This window comes from Aspergillus pseudodeflectus (assembly GCF_044049435.1).
Source record: "Aspergillus pseudodeflectus strain CBS 756.74 chromosome Unknown BJX68scaffold_49, whole genome shotgun sequence".
NCBI lineage: Eukaryota > Fungi > Ascomycota > Eurotiomycetes > Eurotiales > Aspergillaceae > Aspergillus > Aspergillus pseudodeflectus.
Window position 1 is genome coordinate 155239 of NW_027263825.1, and position 23480 is coordinate 178718.

Sequence of the window (23480 nt, forward strand, 5' to 3'; positions counted from 1 at the left end):
ATCTGGGATTTAGATCGCGCCTTTTCATCTATCACCTTTCTATCTATCTAGATCTAGATGATGCTGTTGCAGGATCTGACAGAGGGGAGTTGGTCCGACTGCGTAGCGAGGTCACCTATGTGGATTAGAGTATGCCAATGATGAGACGGGTTGAAGATACGAGATACCTATCTAAGATGAATGAACGTAGCATATTTAGAAGGATATGCATACCATACATAACATACCACGCACCAGTCGACCGACAAATGAACGATGAAAATGGACTTTCTTTCTATCTCCCCAAACAAGAAGTAATCCCTATACAACAGGTAACTTTTCCACATGACTATGCATCATATATACAAATCAACGACAACAAAAACACCAAACGCCGCCGCACCCACAGACAGCACATGGTAGCGTTATGTGATGTGGTATGGCGTGGCCATCTAAGTCAACATATCATCCAACCTCTCCCCCAACACGCCCTCAATCTGCTTAACCCAAACTCTAACCTCCTTCTCGACACCTTCATCCTCATCCTCCATCAACTCACTGATATACGGCAGCATCTCCGGCAGGAGCGCTAGCCAGTCCTCCCCGAGGTGATCCGTCAAACTCTGCTGCGTCTTCAGGGCCGCGATGCGAGTATGCGGGTTCTCGCCGCCAGAAGCAGAAGCAGAACCAGCGCTCTTTTTCCCGGAGGTAGCAGAGGAGAATGGTATGGAGGAGCCCGGGCGCAGGAAGCGCATGAGGGCGCTGTTGATCTCCTTGTGGTTGTCGGTTGAGTCGGCGGCGATGGCGAGCTCGGTGATTGTGGGGATTGTTTCGGTGGTTATTGTGCTTAGTGTTGTGGGGGATGTGGCGTGGCGGAGTTGGGTGATTAGCGGGGTGGTGATTTTTGTTAGGTGCGAGGGGGATTGCCAGAATTCTAAAGTTGGTTTATTAGTTTGGTTTGAGAATAATTGGGGTGGGAGAAATGAAAGGAAGAAGAGGGACGTACCGTCCTGGTCATGCTCAAAGGCGCTTCGGAGCATGCGCATTATGGCTAGCCAGAGAGATTTTGTAGCGGGGTTGGAGGGGTTGGCTGTTGTGAGGACCGAAGCGACGTTGTCTATTACGTAGCTTGCGTAGCCGGTTACGATGGACTGGACTCATATCAGTACGAGGTCATATATGAAGGGGGAAAGGGTGGGTAAGTAAGTACCTGGAGAGTACCGAAGAAGACCTGCAGGAACCGGTAGAACGTCGTCAACCGGGCGAGCGTGCCCAGTGAATCCTTCTTCGGAAGACCAGTTGCCCACGCGACCAGCTTCGTAAAGATGGGTCGGAAAGTCGTATCGTTGAGTTTGTAGATCATCTTGATCGTCACATCGTTGAAGAGATCCTCCATCGCCTCGAGGTCCGAAACGTCAAAGGCGGACTTGGGCATGAGAATGACTTGCTCGCGACGCAGGTCGAATGCACGGAAAAGGATGCTCGACAACACGGCCAGGTTCTTCATGGTTGCAGACTTCGGGTGCTTTTCGATGCTTAGGCTTACGGCCTCGAGGGCTTCGCGCGTAGCGGCAGGGCCAGCGGAAACGGCTTGCTGCCAGTTGCGGTCGATAGAAGCCAAGGTTGAAGCCATGTCGACCTTTCGGGCCATGAAGCGGAGCGCTTCTTGGCGGTTCTCGTCGTCGACGTCTTCGGAGACGGCGGACTTGAATGAAAGGACGAGTAGACGGTCCAGGTGAGAGCCCGAAACCATGTAAGGAAGGTGAACGAAGAGAGCGGAGAAGAGGGTGAAGACAGCGTCGTGCAGCCTGGCGTTGATCTTTCCGTCCTCCAGGCTCAACTCGAGCAGACCAATAGATCGGTTGAGGATTTCGGGGAGGGCAGGGATGACTGCCTGGCCCAGCACTTCGACCATAGAAGCGAGGCACAGAACACCATTGATGCGGATGCGATCATCCTCCTGGCCAATGCACGAAGCACTGGCAACGACCTGGGCGGCGTGAGTGACCTTGGACGGCTCCTTCTTACCATACTTCTCAGTGATGCGATCGATGCAAGTGACAGCGCCATGCTTGAGCAGAATATCCGGAGATGACTCGACGATGCCAACCAAGACAGCCAAGAAATCCAGCATGCGCATTTGCGATTCGCCATCCCGCTCGGGGGTTTGTTGCAGACGGGTACCAAGCAGGTTAAGGACCTTGCGGCGAAGGGCGTCATCAGGGCGTTGGAGCAAGGCTTCAATTGTATCAAGGAAGTCAATCGTGGTGAGTGTACTGAATAGCCCACTGAGCACATCGCCTGCAGCTTGGTGGACAGGCTTGACGCTTTGCATGGACTCGCCGATTGCCAGGACCTGCTCGAGGATCTTGGAGAACAGGCCGCGAATCTGGTCGGCATCTCCCGTTTCTGTCGTGAGCGCTCTAGAAATCTTCACCTTCAGCGACGAATGCTTGAAAAGGTAGGCCAACGCGCGTAGCAGGTCAACTGCCACCTTTTGCGGCTCTCGCCCATCATCGCTGCCAATGCCAAGGAGAACCTGTGAAATGCCAGGCTTGGCCTTGAGCGAGTCGCTCACCAAGTCAAGGAACTTGCTATACGTCTGCTACCATTAGTAAAAATCAATCGTTACAGGATTAAAGGGTCACTCACGGTCAATTCGACAACAGCACTAGCATCAGACACCAGACCGGTCATTAAGACGAGAACAGCCTTATCCATAGAATACCTGTTGGCAAGCATAGCCAGAACCGCGAACAAGAATTCTTCTGTCCCGAGCTTCGTGATGAGAGCATGGAACAGCCGCAGACGGCGGTGCGAGGGAATATGCTCAAACGCGGCAGTAAAGCTGAGCAAGAGCTCCGAAGTGCCAGAGACGACATCGCGCTTCTGATGGCGCAGCGACTGGATGAGCGCAGGAACAACTTGGTCGATAGTCTGGTCGATAACGGATACCGAGTAATCATCATCTTTCCTCAGGACGCTAGATCCCATGAATGTAAAAATCGGCATTACACTGTGGAGGACGAGCTCTGGTGCGATCACGGATAGACCAGCAACCAAGAGGAGCGCGGTGTTTTGCACCTGAGGGCTGTCGGTGGTGCGAACGCAGTCAACAACCATATCGGCACGGACAACGGACGTGTCAAAGAGTGGTTTAGCAGTATCCTTGGACCGGTTGACAATGGCGAGGAGGCTGCCGAGTGTCAAGCTGAGCAAGTAGCTCATGCCAGACTGGATTTGAGACTTGAAGTGATGAAGAGCGGCCAAAGTTTGGAACAGGCCTTCTGTGAGTTCAGGATGAGCTTCAGGGTTGGAGCTGTCTACGAGCTCTAGGATGAATGTCATCTTATCCATCAGCTTGCTAAGCTTAGCCTCGTCCTTGGTTGTCATAGCGATCATGTTGTTCTGGCTGGTACGTCTCCGCTTTGGCGCTGGTCCTAGGCTGTCGATGTCGGTAATCGAGGAAGGGATCTGCTGAAGGTAGTTGAGCAGCACGGCGCCAGGGAGCTCGACATTGCGTAGGAGTTCCCGGCAGTTATTGATGAGTGGAGACTCGTCCTGGATTGAGAGCTCAAATAGCTTCTCAGCTGCAACGACTTTTCGATCCTCTGAAACCTTGGCCCAGATATCCTTCATACGGCCGAAAACGGAAGAGACAAACGAAGATCGCAAAGTCGTCGAGTACGGGCTGACACTGGATAGAAGCAAAACCAGGGAATCCTTTTCCTTTGACGTGACCGTCTTGAGGACCTGGTCCTCGACTTCGGATACCGAAACATGCTCTTTCTCGTGAATCTCCTTAACCTCCCGATCACTGAGACTCCTCCATGACTTCAGAATAGTCTCGAGTTCCTTAGTTCGAGTTGTGCCACCGGCCTTGTCAATTCGGTTGAGAAGGCGAAGTAACCCAGACTTGGGCGCAAAAAGCGGCACCTGCACAGCATGTGAACAAAGGAAAGTGAAGAAAGCCAATCGCAGAGGCTTCTTCAGTTCAAAGGCGGTGTTTTCTGATGCCGGAGTACCACGCAAAGCACTTTCGAGAGCCCGACCAATGTGGTCCTGGTCAGACTTGTATTCCTCCAGACCCGGAAGCAGAGCGCGCTCTAGAATCTTCTGGAAGTCTTTGATAGGAAGCCAAGAAACGTTTTTCGATCGCTCTTTGCCGTAAATAGAGTTCTGAGCCCAAACCTTGGCCGATTGGCCGCTCTTCTTCTTCGCATCCAATTTGCCAACAATGGCTAGGAGATCGACAGCCTCACGGCGAACTCTTTCTGATTGATCTGACAGAGTAACTAGGAGGAAAGGCAGTAGCGCTTGGAGGTCAACGTCGTTCGAGGCGGAGATGAGCAAGGCAGAAATAGTCTTTAGGGCGGCTGCTCTTGTGCCATCGGGATAGGGGCCTGTAGAGACACGAACGAAAAAGGTGAGAAATTGTGGCGAGGTTGTAGCGTTAGATTTGCCTAGAACAGGCAGTTCAATAAACGAACTGATTTTCTCTTGAGAAGCGGCGGCCAGAGCGAAGACTTGGACAAGCCTGTCGAATACTGGAATGGACTGTTCCTCGAGGAATGAACCGGTGAAGGGACTCTCTTTCCCTAGTGATTCAAGGCCTGACGCGAAGCCGTCTGATACTGTTTCTTCCTGATCCACATCCTGCATTTCAACGTCTTCAATTGCCTTGGGAGCAGGAACAGCTTCGATGGCCGTCTGCAAATTGTGTTCTAATACCGTGAGGTCGAGTGATGTTTCTGTTATCATCTTCTGGAAAGTAGGCTGGAGTGCTGTCGATCGAGAGAAGTGTTGAATGAGGTCTGCAAGGTGTGTCTGAACATCAAGGGTTATTGACCCGTCCAAATTGCTTGCTGCCTGGACAACCAGCGCCATGGCCTTTGCCAATTCGACATCGCCCAGAAGCTGGCTCTCAAACATCAAGGACAGCATATCAAGGCGTGAAGTATCTTTCTGGCCCGATAGATTGCTGATACAGCCGGACACAATCCCAAGAAGGAGCTGGGAGGTTTTGTACTCCGCCGAAATTTCAGCCAGCTGTTTCAAGGGTTCATCCAAGCGAAGCAGAGCCTTGAAAACCCGCTTCGGCAAAACCGCAACCGGCTTTTGCTGCGCCAGTACAGAGACACAGATGAGTCCAGAGCTCAATGTCTCTTCAGTCCAGGATCCTACAACAGCTTCCATCAAACCGTCCAGCACCCGGTCTTGAAGTTCTGCCTTCTGTGCGAGGACAACGCAAATCATGTAGCAGCCAATCACAAGTTCAGAAACATCCTTCAAAGACAACCCTTCATTCAGCACAGGAAGTATTTGAAGTATGATATCGTCATGGTTTTGCTTTTCGACATTTCTCCGACCCGAGCGGGAGGAATCCAACATCCCCGCAACGCCCTCGGTGACTATTCCCGCCCAGAAAGATAACAAGGCGTGGTGGTGGGCCCGTTGTTCGCTGACTTGGATGACATGGTGGTTGAGGGCAGTGATCACGTTTTTATTTGCAATAGCGCTCTGCACAATGGCCTGGCGAACTGGATTGATCCCACTTCGCTTGTACGGGATGAGCACCTTGAACGTCGGCGGGAGATCTTCGGGGAGGATCGTGAGAAGGTTCAGGAAAAGAGGAGTTGGGTAATAAGGTAGGAATGTGAGAATTGTAAACTCAGTGTTGTACTCGTGTATACTATACGTGCGTTAGCAGGCAAAGAAAAGTCTGAGAGTCTGCGGCAATCATACCGGAAGCGCCTCACGAGCCACTCCACAGCCTTTACGGCCGGGTTCAGCAATAGTCTCCCGCCAACCAAGGCGAGGAAGGCCTCCAGCACTGTGTCTAGCTCCTTGTTCTGCTCCGCGGACATTTCTGTTCGTTCCTGCGATTTGCTTTGCTCGCTGAAGAGTGAGCGCTCGAACTGCGCAAAACGGGCATCGAGCTGACAGATTTCTCGGAAGCCATCGTAGCAAATGTCATATATCGTGTCAAAGTCTTGAGATCCGGCGACTCGCTTGCCGAAAATTAAAGATTGCGAATGCGCAACTCGCTGTGCCTTGAGATTCAACTGGTTGGTGGAGTTGGCCGCGATTTGCGACAGCTGCGCGGCGAGGGACGACGCCATAGTGAAGAGGATGATTCCTTATTGAGCGTCAATCAATGTGTCCATCCCTCAGTGGTTAATTGCTCAAAAAAATCCAGAAGATCTGGATTTGCGTTGGAAGGGAATGATCGCAGAGCGGAATCTGTTGCAGGCTCCGCAACTTTTTTTTTGCTCCTCCGACGAAAGGCGGAAAGCGGGAGCGGAGTTTTTCCAGCCAACAGCCACTACTCAAGCTATACCTCCCAACAATGCCTTGGGCCCAGGAGTATGGATCAGTCTGTCTCCCAGGTAAGTGCAAATTAGACTTCCAATTTTACTATTACTAACGCTGACTCTTTGTAGGAGAAAAAGGCCGTCCCGCGCTTCGCGAGCTTCAAGCCCCAGCCAGCTCCGCCGCCCGATAACGATCGGCCTCCCGAGCGCCCCAGTCGTGAACGAGAAACCGAAGACAGGTCCAGACATCGGTCGAGGCACCATTCCAGCCACAAAGCCCGCCATCGCCATCGCTCGCGATCAAGGGAACGGAGGGACCACCGCAAGCATTCTCACCGTGACCATAAGGAGGCTCGTCGACATGACAAGGAGCCCGCCCACGCACCCACGCCATCAAGGAGTCCCGTGAAGGAGCCAACGGAGGACTCGTCGGACCTCTACGTGATTGATCGCAAAGGAGATAAGTACAATCTGATATACGGAACGATACATCGATACAGCGTTCCTCGCTACTACCGTATTGGTCGTGGTCGTGTCCTCGGACTGCCGCCGAACTATAGAATCGACCGCGACACCATTGGAGAAAATGAGATTGTGCTGAAATCTGAGACGTCGCGCACGGATACTTCAAAAGCCAGGACAAATAAGTTGTTGTCGGCGTCAAGCCGATTGGCACCAAGGCTACTGCGAGCCCGACCGACAACCTCCACGAACGACCCGATCAAATCATCTGACGATTTCGTACCTCTGAGATTTTCTCGCCGAAAGGAACGCGAAGACGAGTATGGCGAATCCGGCACAGATGATGAAAAGTACGGGTATCGCTCGATCCATGGCAAACTCAAGCATGATGATGGCCTTCCGAGTGACTTGGAGCCGATGTCGGATACCGACATAAGTGGCGGGGAAGGTGTTCGTCGAGACCCAGATATTGATATTAAACGCCGCAATGTCGAGTTATCTCGAAACGTGGAGCAGCGCCCGACCGATGTCGAGGCCTGGCTGCAGCTTATTGATCATCAAGAAACCGTTCTTCGGGGTTCTGCGAAGCAATCGAGCTCTTTGACAAGCGCAGAGCGAAACAGTCTAGCCGACATTAAGCACTCTCTCTACGAAAAGGCTTTGAAAAAGGTCGGACAAGGTGCTGGCCGTGATCGCCTTCTCATTGGTCGTCTAGAAGAGGGCTCGAAACTGTGGGATACAAAGAAGCTATTGGCGCAGTGGCATTCCACACTGAAGTCGAACTCTCAGTACATCAGTCTTTGGATGAAGTATCTCGACTTTCGCCAGACAGACTTCCTTAATTTTAGTCATGATCGCTGCCTTGCTATCTTTACCGAGTGTCTGAGCCTGAACAAGGCTTCGCCCGATAGTCTGGAGAAAGCTCGAGTGCAGGTTTATTTATTTCTTCGCTTGACCCTGTTTCTTAGAGAGGCAGGATATATGGAACAGGCAACCGGCCTCTGGCAAGCGATTCTCGAGGTGACGTTCTTTAGTCCGCGAGACCTAGACATCAACGCGGATGCCAACAGCGTGCTGTCAGCATTCAGCGAGTTCTGGGACTCGGAGACTCTGCGGATTGGCGATGTTGGAGCTAAGGGCTGGAGAAGTGGCATTTCAACTTTGCTTGACCCGGTAGTCTTTGAGCCACAATGCCGGCTCAACCCGAACTCGATATTGGCTTCTTGGGCAGATTGTGAACGAGAGCGTATGATGAACGCTCAACTTCCAGCGCGTAGCGTGGATGAGCCAGAAGATGATCCTTACCGCGTGATTCTCGCCTCGGACCTCAAAGACTTTCTTCCTCTGGCTTCGTTACCTGATTCGACGACCGAGCTGGTTGATAGTCTTTTGTACTTCTGCCACCTTCCTCCAATTACTACTGTCAAAAATCTGCAGACTACCGGACACTGGATGGGTGATAGCTTCCTGCGAAACGACGTAACCGGCGCCTCTTATGCGAGCCTTGATGACTGGCTCCCGAACCCCGGCACCGACACCGAGGGCATATCTGCTACTAATTTCCTGCATCAACTGTTTATTCACGACTTCGATACCTACTTCTCAGAGTCTGTACCATGGTTTTCCTCTTTCAGTGCATGGGCCAAAGTCACATCTGGCCCAACTCATGTCGTCGTCCGTGACTGGGTGCGAAGAACCCTCCGGCTTTTGGTTGAAGCAATGCCGTCTAATGAAGATCTGGCGGAATATGCAGTAGCGGTTGAGTTCGTCTGCGATCCCAAGGAAGCCAAAAAATATGCCAAATCGTTACTCAAAAAGCGGCCGTCCTGCCTTCGTCTATATAATGCATACGCTCTTATGGAGCGTCGAACCGGCAACCACGCAACTTCTGACCATGTGCGAGCAACTGCTGTTTCCATGAGCAAGACATTTTCGAATGAACAGCAAGTAGTCAGTGTCCATCTCTGGCATACCTGGGTTTGGGAGCTTTTAGAGGGTCGGAACATAGCCCACGCCGCTCATCTCCTAGTTTGCATGCCACAGAACGCGATTGATCTAGGAAGCTTCCCTAATCCCACGAGTACACCGGCAGTGAGCGCAACTAATCTCTTGAAAGTCCGCAACGTAAGTAAAAAGCGCGCCCAATAATCTCATCGCAACTAACCCTTTCAGTACTTATCAGAATCCCAAGAGAACGCGATTGCAAAGCAAAGGCCAACCCTCGTCAAGGCCTGCGCAGACTGCCACGCCATCCTCCTCTATCTCACAAACACCCAAGACCTCGACAAAGCTCTTGAAGCATATACCCTCACTATTCACAGACTCTCGTCGCTTCCCTCCTCCGCAGAGTCATTTGTCTCTTACACCACACAGCTTCTCCACCAAGCGCGCGCAAGACTCCTCCATTACCACCTGCGCACAAGTACCATGTATAAACCATCCTCCATCCGTACACTCCTAACAGAAAGCATCGCTTTATTCCCCCATAATACGATTTTCCTCTCCCTCTTCGCCTGGAACGAGTCTCGCTTCCGCATCGAGGAGCGCGTTCGCGATATTATGCGAGAAGTCACAACGGCCAAAACACATAGCAATAAATCACCATCTTCAGCTTCATCCATATTGACATCAGACTCTCAAATCCCGATAACAACCCACCTCTTCTCCATTTACACCGAACTTACTCGCCCCCTCTACGCCGGATCAACCCTCCACTCCGCCCGCGCCGCGTTCGAGCGCGCTATCGGCGACCAGAACCAGAGCACCTCCAGCACCTTTACCTCCACCTCTAATTCCAGCATAACCCTCTGGACCCTATACATTTACCTTGAGCTCTCCCGCAACGAAATCAGCCGCGCAAAGAGCATCTTCTACCGCGCAATGCGCGCGTGCCCTTGGTCAAAGGATATTCTCATGCTCGCGTTTACGCATCTTCGTGATGACATCGTCCGACAGCGGACGGACAACGCGAGCAGTTCCAATAATGCTGGAATTCCGCAGAAGGGCGAGGGTATGAATTTCCATGAACTGCGGCACGTATATAATGTCCTTGTGGAGAAGGAATTGAGGATTCACATTGACATTGAGGGGGAGTTGGATGAGCTTGCGGTCGGTATGGAGGAGGGGAAGGGCGCGCCGATTTCTATGCCTGAGGATGTGGAGAGTGGGGATGAGGCTATGCAGATGTGAATTGCGTTGCTATATATCAGACAATTACCCTATACTTTCAAAGAGAACTAAGATAATGATATGCGGTACGCTTTCGCTGAATCCATCTCTAAAACGTGAAGTAAAGCTATATACGGTCGAGGTCAATGGTATAAAATACAGCGGATATTGCAAAGCATCGTAGGGACCAAGTACGAAGGTGCAAAGTGCAAATCCAATGAATAGAACAGATGCGCAAAAAATCAGCAGGTCGTGGCTCGTCATTGGTGGATATCAACGTATGAAGAACAGGATATAAGAAATGTATAGAGGCTTTTGCATAAGAGAATTAGAAGTGCTCCTTCCAGAACTTGAACTTGACGTCCTTAGTACTGGAGGCCGAAGCTGCGGCTTTGATCTGCCTCGCGGCAACATTAGGTCCGCAAAAGTAGACACCGATTTCTGTAGTCGAGTGTCCGCTTGTGTGCCCGTGCAAGCCGGACATGTAGGACTGGTCCTGCAGTCCCTGGCGCATGGCAGTAAATAATCGTTTGAAGTCTGGCCGGCCAAAGTTTGTCCTGCTCTTCAATTCTGTAAGCGGGTCGAGTTCGCGGCCGACGGAATTCAGATAGATGTTGGCGGTGGTATCTTGGTCTAGGCGCTGTGTGAGGTAGATGTGGATGCGCAGGAATTCTGCTGACCCTTCAAAGGCTGCATCGGCTGAGGATTGGGCTTCGAGGGAGGAAAGAAGCTCTTGGAACCACTCGAAAGAGGTGGTGTCTTTGCAGACCCAGATGAACTCAACTCGACGGAGACGTTTTGGAGGATTCGGGCTGGCGCGCATGTGCCAGATGTTCTTAAGGATGGATGCCCATGGAGTAACACCGATACCGGTTCCAATCAGGACAGCAATTTCGTTCTCGAAGACGTCTTCGGCAGGAGCTCCATACGGTCCGTCGACTCGGAGTTTCGGCATTTGCTGTCCGTTTTGAAGGGCAACCTCGTACATGCCCAAGGGATCAAGCCCTTCCATATCTCGCGCTTGCGCCGGACCGCAACCCAAGGCATCGCCAAGAGCACGCGTAAAATCACCGACTTGGCGTACGTGAATACTGACATGATCATCGAACGGGCAGGATGTGATGGTAAAAGGGTGCCATTGCGTGTTCGATACTTCAGGCACCTGGATAAAAAGCCACTGCCCGGCTTTATACTTGAAGCTCGGCTTGCGGAATTGAATTTCCATTGCATCTATGTACCGCATTAGTAAAGAACGCCCCGCATACAAGAACTAAACATACCGTATGGGTGACGAATGACCTTTGTGATTTCGGTCTCACGTAAAGCTCGGATCTCGCGCCATAAGCGCTCACACAGGTAGAGACCGCCTGCTCCGAGCTCCCATCTCCATCCGTGATACCCAATGCAATGGCTCCAAAATTCTTTTCCGGCAAACGGCGACACCGGTTCCGCGCTATCCCGGACAAAGCAGCCTGTCGCGTGGGTATATAGACCTAGGAGGAACGGAATGAACAGGTGATGTGTGTACCAAAACGTCTCAAATGACTGTTGCCGGATTCTATGGTGGGATGTGGTGTAAATTAGCAACATGCAAAAGAGCATCACATGTCCGGTCACTCCGCCTGCCTGGGTATAGTGGATTTGAAGTGCTGTCTCCGGACGGAGCTGCTTCTTTTCGACATGATAGAAGCTGCAAGTTGTTAGACATTTGCCCTATTACACTGTTTATAGACTTACTTGACGTAGTGGGCTGAAACATGTAGAATGGTGAATATCAGGATCGAGTAGGCCACCTGGCGGTGGAACCATACGTTCTCGTCGAGAGGCAAAAACCTGAGCTTAGGTCGTAGAAACTTTATGATATTTCTGCACATTGGCAATAGTATCAATGTTCCATCGAAGGTCAGTACAAGGCCAGCACCTCGCGAGATCCAGACTGAATAAGAAAGCGCATTTAGTGGCGCTAAAGGTGCGCTCCTCGCTTGATAGAACCTGGGATAGTTAGCGATCTGTTTGATGTCGTACGCTCCAGGTAATGTACCATCCAAGTATGAAGCAGGCAATGTGCAAACCCCAGAACCAAATGTAGAAGAACAACTTCGAGGGAGCGACGTAGGACTCCCACGGATAGCGACTCATGGCGACGAGGTCGCTATCGGCGCGACGTCGTAACGGTAAAGAGAACGAGTTATTCCAGTATGGATTAGACCATCGACCCGCGATGTCCGGCGTTAATTATCGAGAAAAATGGATAAATATTCGGTAGTAATCGTTGCATGAGAGTCGAGTAACGAACAAGAAAGGTCGATGTATCTCAATTATTCCCAAGTCTATCAGAACGATTTGCGAACAGTTTTGCGATTGCGATTCTAGAAGAGCTGCGACGAAAACCGAAAGCCGCGAAATAAAAAGCTCCAAGCGGTAGGAAATCCTGCGATGTGCGTCCTCCGTGTTTATCAATACTCGTGACTCCTGATGGGATTCTGATTGAGAATAGGTGGCGTGGTGGTCTGGTCCTCGGAGCGAAGCAGCGTCTTGGAGAGTCTTGGGCTCTTAGCGGAGGAGAGCAGCGGACAGTTGGGAGGCAAGGACGGGCGCCAGTCGGACCATCGTTGAACGACCGATAGGCAGGATGTGAGGGAGAGGATAAATTAAGTGATGAAAGGTAGTGGAGATTTGGCACGGGATTGCTGGAGGGACAAACCCAGCGATGTGGTTTTGATTTGCAGGGAAGAGGAGGAGGGGGAGCAAAATGCACACTGGCGCGAGTTTAAAGACCTTACGATCTGGTAAGGCGTAGTAGCCAAACAGCGCTAAGGGATGCTCTCTTGCGACAGGGATCTCTTTCGATCGTGCTAATTTATTGGACAGGGCGAATCAACGGTCTCTACAAAGCCTCGCAGTTCTCCTGAATGGCGGATTCCTCGACCCTCTCGCTATGATTGAATACGCGCTCCGAATCCTGCAAAACCCAACAGATAACATTTGCGAGTCAGTGCATCGTCCCCATGGTTCGATACAAAGGACGTCATTCGAGGATGGGGCTCTGGAGCGTTGTGATGACTATTCTCTTTGACTTTCAAGACGACGAAGAAAATGCCCGAGGGATGCTATCACAACCAGCCACGAACCTTGATCGAGTCATGGAGCACCTCCATAATTAGCGATTGGACGCGATGCAGAGGTACGACCATGTGTTATCTTTTTCTCCCAACTTTCGGCGGTCTTTCTCTCATCCTAGCGAGGCCAGAAATGAAGCTGCCATGTGGCTCGAGACGAATTGCGATGTTGGAAGAGGCGCTGATTGGTATACTGGGGATTTTCGCATCGGCCTCATGTCAGTCACCGTCCATCTCCACACGGTGATTCGCTGGTGCCTCTGTCAACTTGCAGGGCGCCGCCCTATAAGAGGAGTTCTGCAAGCGCCGTTCCCACATCGCAACGACGCCATCGTGTTGCCAAGTTTTATTCTCCCCACATCCTTCAAAGCGTTCGGGCGAAGGCATCGGCTGCTGCTCTGAAGAGTGGCTTGCTGCCAAATATAGCCCTTCATGCTCAGGGACTAGACACAAGCAGAAATCAACTCCGCGCCTATTGTTGAATCTACTTTGGCGCTCGGCCCTTGGCAAGACAGGACTTGCGAGAGCCTCGAATGGAGGATCTGCTTGGCCCTGCACGGTGGACTCCTCGTCACAGTCCATGATTGCCTGAAATGGGGATGATCCCGTGAGGAGACTTGAAGATGGATCACCCGCAACCGAAGGCAAAAAGACGGTGAAAGCAAACCTCCGAGTTCGTGACATGGCGAAGAACAATCCAGTTGTTCATTCAATCGTCCCTCCATTGTTCGGGAACTTCGGGCAGATGCAAAACGACAACAGCCAGGACTCTTTCCGCGTATCGCCGCTGTGGATGAAGTCAAGGATGGCCTGACTTCGAGTTGCAGGCTGGCTGACGATTCGATCAAGATATAATCGAATCCGACTGCCAAGAGTAACCACAAATAGAAACTCGTGGGTCGTGAGGGGAAACCAGACTCCAGAGAGTACCGTGGCCTTCCCCGCTCCAGCGACTCTTGAATCTTCAGACTTCAAAAGTTTTCTCTCCTTGCACGGTTGGAGTCCGATCAATGAGAGCGCCGAAGCGACACTGCTGGCGGCCGCTAGAGTGGCTTCCCGCGAATCTGCTGCGGAATCTCTTCACCCATCACATTCGGACATGACGCTAATGCAGCCAATCCCTCCCGTCCCATCTGCCTTTGATTCCTGTTCGTCCTCGGGACTCGCTCTCGTCACTCTTCTAAGCGCTGGACATGGGCTACCCTGTTCATGACCCTCCCCTCTCTCTCCAATCATCGCTGTTTGGTACTCGCTGCCTGAAGAAGCCAGGCGAAGAGGCAGTCATGTTCACTGACTCTCAATGTCTGATTGGTCCATGATTCGAAATCTCGGCGTTCAACTTATCTCGAATTTCTCTCAAGCTAATCATGGATCACAGCAGATCAGGTGGCGGACCCTGGTTGCCGTGGGCAGCTATGTAATCGCCTCTCCTCCCACCATCAGCACCATCTTGTGTAATATCTATTTTTCGAGCGTGGCATGATTTCACGAACTTTCTTCGCCCGATAGTTCTTTGTCCGATTTTGGCGTTAATGTGACAATTGTGGTACGAAGCCTGATCGATTCGAGTCTTCAGTCGATTTTTGCGCAGATAGTAGAAAAGCGCCACTCCACCTGCCATGTCAATTGAACTCTGAATTCCTGTGCGACATTACTTCTCGATAGAACGGAGGGATAGACGATCTTGGTGTCGGACTTCACTCCTCGCCACGACTACAGCCTCCTCCAGTAAGCTCTTTCGCTGGACGAAAGCGCTCCCATAGTTCCTCACGCTTTATCTTGACCTCACACACCTCCAATATGGGTCGCCTAATCAAGAACCACTGGGCGCGATTAATAGTCCTCACAGCGTCAGCCTGTACGTTGCCATTATCCTCGCATTTGCATCTGGAGCAGACAGACTAACCCGAGGGAAAAGACCAAGTAGGCGCCGCAATTGAAGCCTTCATCTGGCCGAAGATCTTCTGGGATGTGTGGACGAAGAACCTCGACGGCGCCGTAAAACCAGTGCCCATACTTCAAATACTCAACCTCCTCATGGGTCTGATCGGGATCGCGTGGGAATGGCCGTTAAAGTACCTCGCGGGGACCTTCCCACATCGCAGCATCGAGTTCAGACTCCTGCTTTACCCGCTCAGTTCGCTACTCGCAGCCTTGATTTACCAGGGGACGAATGCGGCGTTATACTACCTTGTCGGCATGGCTGTGTATTTTTGGGCGTACAGTGAAGGCGAAGTGAGTCTGCACGCTTTTTGTCCGTTTCTTTCGAAGAATGGGTCGCTGATTGAATCCGCAGGTTGTTTGTCCTGAGCCCTGGACGTTACCGAAGCGGACGTTGTCGAAAGTATAGCATTGCGCAGCACTTTCATAATGCGTCTCGCGATTAATTATGGTGGCATGATTCCTAGCATGGTGCTCCGGCAGCGCCCAGATTTGTTCTTGTATATACAAACTACATCGTCATTGCATATATAGACATAATACCCGACGATCGAACTAATGAACATGATTAATTACTCCGTCTGCAATATCAACCATTCAATAGCGAACAGTCGCATCTTGCGTAGGACGATGAATGACGTTACGCGCCAACAATGCCTACCTCTCCATCCAGTCACTGTGACTCGGTAAGGCAGAGCTACATAGATTGGGAGACAGCAGACCTGCTGCCTGAGGCCCAAAAAAAACAACCAGGATAGCCTCTCAATTTCTCTTCGGGGCAGAAAAAGTACTTTTGAGCGTAAGAGTTAGGGTTATGCTGAACCACATTTCCCCAAACCTGGGGCCGATTCAATTGCTGCCTTGTTGCCTGTCTCACGTGATTCCTCATTGACCAGAGATTTGTCGGCGATGGGTCCGAAATCTCAACTCTCCAGTCCGAGATCCCAATTTTGAATACGAGGTCCCAAAGGATTTAATGAAACCTCGCAGAAGTCGCCATCGGAAAAAAAAAATCTACCTTTCTTAACCACTTACCTTTCCACAGCAAGGTTCTTCCAATTTCTCGGGGTTGACTTCGACAGCCGGACACAACCTTTCTGCCCACCAAAGAACGAAACGCCCCGACGCGAGAATGGCTGCATCTTCGTCCCCAACACGGATTACTGACTCAGGCAATGGCAATGACTCTATTTTTGCAGCGGACGATGATGTTCCTGTTAACCAGAAAAGAAGCTTCAATGGCGTGCTGAACAAGTACATTCACGTCTCGGAGACGTCCAGCTCTTCAATCCCAGCATTAGAGACGAAACGACAATCAGACGCACTGGATGCCCAGCGTACCCCGAAACGACGCCGAGGGCCCATCTCCACCACTACAACGACAACAGTATCGACCACCGTCACCACCTCAGAACTCTCCATTCCCCAACGCATCACCCGTTCGAAATCCCGCTCCGCAACACCAGCCTCACCATCACTCGCATCCCGATCCGATTCTCCCTCTACTACCCTGCCCAGCACCCCCGAGCGACGACGACCAGGACGCTCCCGCGGCTCTACTCCTCGAAAGACATCCTCCCCTTGCTCGCTCCCGACTTCACTCCTCCGAGACACCATCCCACCGAACCTAACGCTCCTCCTCATCGGCGTCAACCCCGGAATCATGACTGGAACAACGGGCTTCGCCTATGCGCACCCATCAAACCTATTCTGGAAACTCCTTCACTGGTCCGGGATAACTACCGTCCGACACCCGCCCTCGGACACCTACCGGCTCCCAGAGCTCTACAACGTGGGAAACACGAACATCGTCGAGCGGCCGACTCGTGACGCGAGCATGCTCAGTAAAGCGGAGATGGACGCTGGTGTGCCGATTCTCGAGGAAAAGATTTCCGCGAAGAGGCCCGAGGCCGTTTGTCTGGTTGGTAAGAGCATTTGGGAGAGTGTTTGGAGGGCGAGGAAGGGGAGGGCTATAAAGAAGGAGGAGTTCCGGTATGGGTGGCAGGATGAGGCGGAGAATATGGGTAGGTGTGAAGGGTGGAATGGGGCCAAAGTCTTTGTGGCTACGACGACGAGCGGGCTTGCAGCGGGAATGTCGCTTGCGGAGAAGCAGGCTGTTTGGAATGAGTTGGGGAGCTGGGTAGTTAGTCGACGTGAGGCTCTAGCTCGAGATCGAGCACAGGCCCAGCCTGAGACTGGGACTGAAAATGAAGTTGAGCCTCAGACACAGGACTAGACCCAAGATCAAGTTGCATCTTCAGAGCGCTTTACGAGCAGTTTACATAGCACATCACTACAAGGAGCTTGGATTTATTTATTCATGCAACATTTCAGTTCATTTTCGATCTCGATCTCTCGATCAAACCGTTTATAGTGTACAATCCCATAGCATAGCACTAAGCATCCCGCTTCAATCCAGCGCGAGAGCATTATCAAAATAAAAGAAACCCGCTAGCCAGCCACGCAGTTTCATTTCATTGCATTGCATTGCATCGTCAGAGAAATTAAGGGAGCATAACCTGAGGACCGTTCCGGATGTTGGTGTCGCCGCCGCGTTCCCGTTGCTGAAGACGCTAGTTAGCATATACCCCAAACGGGAATGAGGGAGCAAGGTATCAGTCAACATACAGTGTATCCCTGCAACTCTCCGCCCTCTAGAATCTTTCTCACGCACTCCTCAACATTGGCAGTGCCGAATTCGTTCTCGAGACTGGCCTTGCTTGCGCCATCGAGGACGCCTTGGGAGCCATGCCTGTGTGTCCATGTTAGCATATATACTTCCTTCAGTGTAGATAAACATGTGGCGTCTTAAGACGTCTTGTTCTGGGGAGGAGGGTAGTATGGTGACGACATACTTGTGAGTAACGAAAATCTTCCACCCGTTTACGACATCCGACAGAGGGATCGACGGGTCGTTCTTCCATTTCTTCAACGTGGCGGCATCCTCAACGAAGACGATGAAGTCGTCGGAGCGGCCCTTGTAGAAGATTTTGTTGGAGGGGTCGTTGGCGCGCATTGTGGTTGTGTGTGGAGGTAGAGGAGGATTAGATTAGGTGGATGTTGTTGTTGGTTGGTTGATTGGAGGTGTAAAGCGAGATTAGATGATTGTCAGTCGAGCCAAGTAGTAAAGTGTGAGGAGAAAGAAGAAAAGGAGAAGTCGCGTGAGGGTATATAAAGTAGTCTACGAGTCGGTTCGGTGATGAGTATTGGTGACGTCACCAAGTTGAGTTGCGAGGGGGCTGTACTGAAGAAGCTCCAGTGGGTTCGTCTTTGTTTGACAAAAGTGAATGAGGGGAGACGGTGAGATTGGTTTTACAGGGGCTGTTTCTCTTGCGATGATTGGGTTGATTGGGTGGATTGCTGCTCTCCTTGACTGCGGATGTTCCTCAATGGGGCAGGCCTCGACTGGAACATGCCATCTTGTTCCGCACCTTCGACGTCATCGGTTTCCTCCGAATCTTCTCGTCGTTGTTGACACACTTACTCCGAGACTTACGGTCATTCCTTTCCCTGGTTGCCTTGCTCAAATGGCCCTCCCTGGTGGAGTCTCTATATTACGGAGTTGGATTGCCCTGATCGTCATTCGGTCTCTCCGAAGCTGGAGCTCTCATATCTCATTACGTCTCGCCAAGTCTAAGGATATTCGCATGCTCCTTCCATCTCCACAGCTTTCAAATCATTGACAGTTACATGGATGGCTTGTCATGCCCCAGAGTGATCGATACTCCGTATATTCCCCCCTGCGAGAACTGCTACCGACATTTCGCTCCGTATAGATTTACATCATCATGCTCCACTGAGGCTTGGTCGAGCAGACTTCTTTGACCTTCGGAACGACATAGAATAGAGCAGCGACCAAATACCTTTTCGAGGAGAAGTCTCAGAGTGCTCAGAGCTCTTGTCCCTCTTCAATACAGGCTGTGGGCTTGTGTTAAAGCTGGTCCGCCTGGGATTGGTCTTCGCTCTTAGGGTCTTAGAACGACCGATGAATTCAATCGAGCTGTCTCCGCGTAGTGACCAGACCTTCTCTGGATCAAGATTGTGACTAGCATCCGAAGCGTCACGCCGTTTCCGCTTTTTGTTGTACTGGGCTTTCTCCTCCATCTTGTCAATATCTTGAGGCTCGCTGACGTTCTGCAAGGGTAGGTTTATAGAGCTAGAGCGTCGGTATCGCTTGGACCTGAGGCTCAAATGCCTCATGATTGAACCGGGGCCAAATAGTATGTCACCAGTCGCCAGAAACATACCAGGGTATGGAAGCGTATCCCGTGTGTAAAAAGGCAGAATGGCTCTCTCCAGGCGAATCCTATCCTGCCTTCTGGCCGTGAGTATGAGCGCCGGAAATGGAGGCGGGACTTTTGGGCGCTCTAGCTCGCCGTCAATTTGTTGAGTTTGACCATGCTTATGTGGGCAATGCGTCTTCTTGATGATTATGGGCTGTAGTTGCAGCTTGGACCGGATCCGAGGCATGCCCAAGGTTTGTAAAGAGGGTCGTCGAGACAACTGAGGCGTAAGGTCCGAGGTGTCGGGTATTGGAACAAGATCAAGTGCTACAAACGAGCTCGCTCGCAGTTCCGAGGAGACTGCATTAGGCTTATCGACCGAGGCTGCCACCGACTTGAGAATTCCAGTTTTCCATTGCTTTTCTTCCGTTGCGGATGAGGCACTCAAAACGAGTTCGAACTTTTCGCCGTGACGCTGAAAAAGCAACTTCCAAGAGAAGATACAAAAGTACTCAAGGCCTATGGTAACCGTCAGCAAGTGTAAGATCCGTCAAGAAGGCTTGCTTTACCTTTACCATTCGCCAAGCTGTCGATCCTCACGTCGGAGATGTACAGACAGGCAAGGGAGCGGAGTTTTCGGTATTCATCGTTCATTTTGGCGAGAAAAAAGTGATGTTTGAAGAGTACACACACCATGTAAGCTCCCGTTACCTGGTGAGATGCCTGATAGGTGACGTGTAGAACGCCGCAAAGAGTCATGGGCCCTAATTGTTTGTAGATGTCGATGACAACAGTCTAGGACCATTTTAGTTAGGCCGCGTTGGTTAAAGTACCGGATGTCAAGTTACTTACCGATTTTGAGTCAACCATCTCCTGGAGAAGGAAAGTTTTGCGTATCAAGTCCCTGTCCAGGGTGCCCGCCGTGGCTTCATTGATATCCGCAAGTACGTGGCGAACGTTATCCAGAATTTGTCGAATCTCGTCATGTACGGACGGGTCGTCTTGGATATGAGTCCATTTCAACAGTTCCTGGAGCAAAAGGGGATACTTGCAAAGACGCTGGGCTGGCTGGCAAGATATTAGGAAAAGCTAGTGATAAACTGCTCGGCATAAACGCTTACTTTTATGAGTATATCATTCAGACACAGCGATTTGTTTTCGTAGAGCGTCCGAGTTTCCATGGACGCTGCCGATTTAGTCAAAGCCTCGATGCCTGATTCAAACTCTGGCCAGTTTCGAACCGATTTGCGTAAAATGGCAGTATCTTCTACCAGTAGTTCATAGTTCTCGCAGAACTCCTTGTAATGAACGAAGGACTTTGACTGCGACGGACGCGGTTCAGTAAATATCCCGAGAGGACACAACACGGCTTACCAAAATTCCAATCTCTCGAGCAACCACTAAAGCCTCGTTTGCTTCCGCGGCCAGCTCCGTAAGACGACGGTTGGTAGATGACTTGAGACTGCGGGTTCTCAGCGACCGAGGTTGAAGGGCTTTGATGCTAAGGTCGACAGGCAGAGACCGTTTCGGAACCCCTTGGAGCATTATCCTTTCAAGTTCTGTTCGAGATAGATTCGAGCTGGGCACCAAGCTTTGGATCCGTCTCAGAAAGGTCTCGTGGGTCTCGCGAATGCGTTGAACATTGTGGTAGATTTCAGGGCGCGCTGCTATGTATAGAAGTAACTAGGTCAGGAACCGCCATTAGCCACTGCACATACACATATCAAGAAGCACAACCCGAGCACCTACGTTCGTGAGAGCTTTCAGACCGAATATATAGTCCGATTCGGTTGTGATTATTTCTTGGAGGACTTGTCGTCTCCTTAGAGCGCGGTTCTGGGCTTCCTCGTCGATTAGTGTACTCAGCACCGGCCTTATGCTGTCAACTGAGGTACGAATATCTGATTTCACGCTTCGATTGGTGGTGCTCTGCGTGTTGCGTCTTGACCTCACGACACTTTGACTGGTCACGCTGACTGTCGTCGTCTTCATGGTGCCGAGGTGCGAAGAGTTTCCGGACTGTTTCTCCCATTGTTCCTGGGACCCATTGTGAGGCGAGAGGTATGCAGTGTCGTAGCTACCTCGCGGACTGAACTGCCATCCTTCGATAAATCGCTGAGAGATAGGAGACGTCTTCTTCGGCCGCAAGCTATTCACCCAACGCCGGAATGGGGAGGGGGTAGGGACTCGGTCAACTAGAACGTCAGTTTCCTCGTTAATGCCTGGAAATTGCTGTTTCTCCTCGGATGCGGCGGGGCTCAAATGAATGTCTGCGGGCTCATGAAGCACTTCCTTGGATTCTTTCTCTGAGATTATCAAGTCGATTGACGGCTCCATGATAGGTCGGGGTTGCGAACCCAGTAACAACCACCTACGGATCATCTAACGCCTTGGGGGAAAAGGGCTGTCGGAGGTCATTATAGGGAAGTTCTTCCAGACGCAGATTGGAAGCAACGACCAGGTCGGATAACACAACGGCAGGACTGGAAGGAGCATTGACACTCAGCTCCCTCGTTCTGCCGCAGTTCCAAGGGCTCAAACACTTGAGATACTAGTAATAGAACACAAAGCATTCTGGGTAGTCTTGCTGCTCTTTTGCCCCGCCGTCTCTAAAGCTTCTTGGAAGGAATTTCCTGTCCCTGTTCTTCATAGTTGATTTTGTAAGTACCCAATGTACCAGATCTCGGGATAATCGCATCGTATCTAGGTGGTAATATCTTAGTCCTCTGATAGAGACGCCATAGTGCCATAAAAAGCAGCAAAGAAATGCCGGGTACGGCGAGTCTACCTGGGTATGTTGACGGGTCTTCCCTGTTGAGCGTGCCAAGCACAAGAAGATCGACCATCCATCTGAAACTCCGAAAGTCCGAGCCAGCTTATCTTCCCCGCCCGCCACTAGCCCGGACATTCCGAACAACAACTCCCATCGCTTCATTGCCTAAATGATGTTCTAAACTCGTTTAGGATGGGTATACCCATGGCCAACAATCTTCACACTCCCACAGTATCCTCCGGGCCAACGTCCGGAGGGATCCCCCGCGACCTTTCGAAGCTCTCAATGGGCGACCTGATGAAACACAAGGAAAACATCGAGGAGGAACTTTCAGCTTTGAGCAGTGTCCTCACTTCCGTAAGGAGCCTATCTTGTTCTGCTTTCTATGATCAGAGTTGCTAACAGATTCTGCTTTCTAGCATGGCGTCAATATGAGCACGTCGCTAACGACATTCGATGGCTTTCCCCGCGATGATATAGACGTTGCGCAAAGTAAGGCACGACTCCTTCGCTTTCACCATACCTGCTAAGTCTCGTGTAGTCCGCACCATCCGAGCGCAAATAATTCGACTCCGTTACGATCACAAAGAGGTTATGGGGAGTATCGAGAAGGGTATCCACACTCACTTTGCCGGGCTTCAACGGGCGAGGGACGAGGCACCGGTTGCCACAACTGCGAACATTTCTACAAGTCAACCCTCTGGAACCAGTACACCAGCTTCCGGAGTGAGCGCATCGACACCATTTGCCAAAGTGAACAGCGTTGTGTCGGGGAGCCCTGCAGACCAAGCTGGGCTGCAGACTGGCGATAAGATTCGAAGCTTTGGAAGTGTCAACTGGTTGAACCACGAGCGTCTCTCAAAAGTGGCAGAAGTGGTTCAACGAAATGAAGGAGTAAGCCTCCCTCTGCACATATTGTCCTTCGCATGCAAAAAAAAGCACTCAGAAGCACGAGCGTCTGACTAACATCTGCCAGCGTACCATCATAGTCAAAATCACCCGAAATGAGGCGGCTTCTGGCAATACCGTTGATCGAGATCTAGAACTCGTCCCACGCCGTGATTGGGGCGGCCGTGGCTTATTAGGTTGCCATCTTCTACCCCTATAAGGCAGCGAATTGGTTTTAGGCAACGCCACAAATTTCCTTCAGTTTGGATCCTCAAGATCTGTAGGGGCCATATGTACAACACTTGGTAAAACATTCGGAAAGAATGGAGCGTGGAAACTAGGAATGCGATACGATTTCATGACGGGTTGCTATAAGTAGGAAGAGGTATGGACGGCGTTACTCTTTGACGGATCATTGGCTGTGTATTTAGAACACTCAGAAGTCGGAAATCGCTGTTATTACCAAAGGAATCGAATCTGACGTCAAAAGAGTCTTTGGTGAAAGAAATCAAGGATCTTCATGGAATAAACACGCGGGGCATGTCGGCCTGAGGCGTAGGCACGTGACCACAAAGGACAGTGACCGACTCGGGGCAAAAATTCCATCACCAGA

The 23480-nt window shown here is 51.2% G+C and overlaps 8 protein-coding genes across 8 annotated transcripts; 4 read left to right on the top strand and 4 right to left on the bottom strand.

The window, feature by feature from the left end:
* Positions 1-109: 109 nt before the first annotated feature.
* utp10 (snoRNA-binding rRNA-processing protein UTP10) lies at positions 110-6231 on the bottom strand. Its single transcript, XM_071036813.1, has 5 exons — positions 5725-6231; positions 2632-5671; positions 1190-2581; positions 986-1130; positions 110-913 (listed from the first exon to the last, which is right to left on the bottom strand). The coding sequence occupies exons 1-5, from the start codon at positions 6099-6101 to the stop codon at positions 432-434; spliced, it is 5436 nt and encodes a 1811-aa protein (XP_070895299.1). The 5' UTR covers positions 6102-6231; the 3' UTR covers positions 110-431.
* Positions 6232-6306: 75 nt separating this feature from the next.
* On the top strand, positions 6307-10098 carry BJX68DRAFT_158853 (uncharacterized protein). Its single transcript, XM_071036814.1, has 3 exons — positions 6307-6368; positions 6423-8879; positions 8928-10098. The coding sequence occupies exons 1-3, from the start codon at positions 6348-6350 to the stop codon at positions 9942-9944; spliced, it is 3495 nt and encodes a 1164-aa protein (XP_070895300.1). The 5' UTR covers positions 6307-6347; the 3' UTR covers positions 9945-10098.
* BJX68DRAFT_158873 (putative NADPH oxidase (NoxA)) lies at positions 10098-12730 on the bottom strand. Its single transcript, XM_071036815.1, has 4 exons — positions 11965-12730; positions 11661-11915; positions 11204-11613; positions 10098-11153 (listed from the first exon to the last, which is right to left on the bottom strand). Exons 1-4 carry the CDS (start codon positions 12060-12062, stop codon positions 10252-10254), a joined length of 1665 nt encoding a protein of 554 aa, XP_070895301.1. The 5' UTR covers positions 12063-12730; the 3' UTR covers positions 10098-10251.
* A 1768-nt stretch (positions 12731-14498) lies between these two features.
* Positions 14499-15592, top strand: BJX68DRAFT_244449 (uncharacterized protein). Its single transcript, XM_071041313.1, has 3 exons — positions 14499-14900; positions 14961-15277; positions 15339-15592. The coding sequence occupies exons 1-3, from the start codon at positions 14843-14845 to the stop codon at positions 15390-15392; spliced, it is 429 nt and encodes a 142-aa protein (XP_070895302.1). The 5' UTR covers positions 14499-14842; the 3' UTR covers positions 15393-15592.
* Positions 15593-15831: 239 nt separating this feature from the next.
* Positions 15832-17317, top strand: BJX68DRAFT_244452 (mismatch-specific DNA-glycosylase). The gene has a single exon (XM_071041314.1). It carries the CDS (start codon positions 16116-16118, stop codon positions 17217-17219), a length of 1104 nt encoding a protein of 367 aa, XP_070895303.1. The 5' UTR covers positions 15832-16115; the 3' UTR covers positions 17220-17317.
* On the bottom strand, positions 17293-18394 carry BJX68DRAFT_244453 (SBDS family protein). Its single transcript, XM_071041315.1, has 3 exons — positions 17839-18394; positions 17612-17735; positions 17293-17547 (listed from the first exon to the last, which is right to left on the bottom strand). The coding sequence occupies exons 1-3, from the start codon at positions 17997-17999 to the stop codon at positions 17488-17490; spliced, it is 345 nt and encodes a 114-aa protein (XP_070895304.1). The 5' UTR covers positions 18000-18394; the 3' UTR covers positions 17293-17487.
* Positions 18395-18769: 375 nt separating this feature from the next.
* Positions 18770-21588, bottom strand: BJX68DRAFT_270484 (putative Rho guanyl nucleotide exchange factor; the record flags this gene model as incomplete). The annotated part of the gene is made up of 7 exons (XM_071046672.1): positions 18770-19725; positions 19776-20001; positions 20059-20274; positions 20328-20528; positions 20581-20889; positions 20956-21512; positions 21582-21588. The coding sequence occupies 7 exons, from the start codon at positions 21586-21588 to the stop codon at positions 18770-18772; spliced, it is 2472 nt and encodes an 823-aa protein (XP_070895305.1).
* Positions 21589-22039: 451 nt separating this feature from the next.
* Positions 22040-23462, top strand: BJX68DRAFT_244464 (putative 26S proteasome non-ATPase regulatory subunit Nas2). The gene is made up of 4 exons (XM_071041316.1): positions 22040-22336; positions 22399-22471; positions 22521-22873; positions 22956-23462. The coding sequence occupies exons 1-4, from the start codon at positions 22172-22174 to the stop codon at positions 23085-23087; spliced, it is 723 nt and encodes a 240-aa protein (XP_070895306.1). The 5' UTR covers positions 22040-22171; the 3' UTR covers positions 23088-23462.
* Positions 23463-23480: the final 18 nt, after the last annotated feature.

Excerpts from the sequence above, each read along its gene's own strand:
- BJX68DRAFT_244464 (XM_071041316.1), top strand. The coding sequence starts at position 22,172 with ATGGGTATACCCATGGCCAACAATCTTCACACTCCCACAGTATCCTCC. Across the intron at positions 22,472-22,520 it reads TGATATAGACGTTGCGCAAA|TCCGCACCATCCGAGCGCAA; the intron begins GTAAGGCACGAC and ends AGTCTCGTGTAG. Across the intron at positions 22,874-22,955 it reads TGGTTCAACGAAATGAAGGA|CGTACCATCATAGTCAAAAT; the intron begins GTAAGCCTCCCT and ends AACATCTGCCAG.
- BJX68DRAFT_244449 (XM_071041313.1), top strand. The coding sequence starts at position 14,843 with ATGGGTCGCCTAATCAAGAACCACTGGGCGCGATTAATAGTCCTCACA. Across the intron at positions 14,901-14,960 it reads AGTCCTCACAGCGTCAGCCT|ACCAAGTAGGCGCCGCAATT; the intron begins GTACGTTGCCAT and ends CCGAGGGAAAAG. Across the intron at positions 15,278-15,338 it reads GGGCGTACAGTGAAGGCGAA|GTTGTTTGTCCTGAGCCCTG; the intron begins GTGAGTCTGCAC and ends TTGAATCCGCAG.
- BJX68DRAFT_158853 (XM_071036814.1), top strand. The coding sequence starts at position 6,348 with ATGGATCAGTCTGTCTCCCAG. Across the intron at positions 6,369-6,422 it reads TGGATCAGTCTGTCTCCCAG|GAGAAAAAGGCCGTCCCGCG; the intron begins GTAAGTGCAAAT and ends GACTCTTTGTAG. Across the intron at positions 8,880-8,927 it reads ATCTCTTGAAAGTCCGCAAC|TACTTATCAGAATCCCAAGA; the intron begins GTAAGTAAAAAG and ends TAACCCTTTCAG.
- BJX68DRAFT_244453 (XM_071041315.1), bottom strand. The coding sequence starts at position 17,999 with ATGCGCGCCAACGACCCCTCCAACAAAATCTTCTACAAGGGCCGCTCC. Across the intron at positions 17,736-17,838 it reads AAGATTTTCGTTACTCACAA|GCATGGCTCCCAAGGCGTCC; the intron begins GTATGTCGTCAC and ends ATGGACACACAG. Across the intron at positions 17,548-17,611 it reads GAGAGTTGCAGGGATACACT|CAACGGGAACGCGGCGGCGA; the intron begins GTATGTTGACTG and ends TAGCGTCTTCAG.
- BJX68DRAFT_244452 (XM_071041314.1), top strand. The coding sequence starts at position 16,116 with ATGGCTGCATCTTCGTCCCCAACACGGATTACTGACTCAGGCAATGGC.
- BJX68DRAFT_158873 (XM_071036815.1), bottom strand. The coding sequence starts at position 12,062 with ATGAGTCGCTATCCGTGGGAGTCCTACGTCGCTCCCTCGAAGTTGTTC. Across the intron at positions 11,614-11,660 it reads GTTTCAGCCCACTACGTCAA|CTTCTATCATGTCGAAAAGA; the intron begins GTAAGTCTATAA and ends AACAACTTGCAG. Across the intron at positions 11,154-11,203 it reads GGTCATTCGTCACCCATACG|ATGCAATGGAAATTCAATTC; the intron begins GTATGTTTAGTT and ends TGCGGTACATAG.
- utp10 (XM_071036813.1), bottom strand. The coding sequence starts at position 6,101 with ATGGCGTCGTCCCTCGCCGCGCAGCTGTCGCAAATCGCGGCCAACTCC. Across the intron at positions 5,672-5,724 it reads TGGCTCGTGAGGCGCTTCCG|TATACACGAGTACAACACTG; the intron begins GTATGATTGCCG and ends ACGCACGTATAG. Across the intron at positions 914-985 it reads CTTTGAGCATGACCAGGACG|AATTCTGGCAATCCCCCTCG; the intron begins GTACGTCCCTCT and ends AACCAACTTTAG.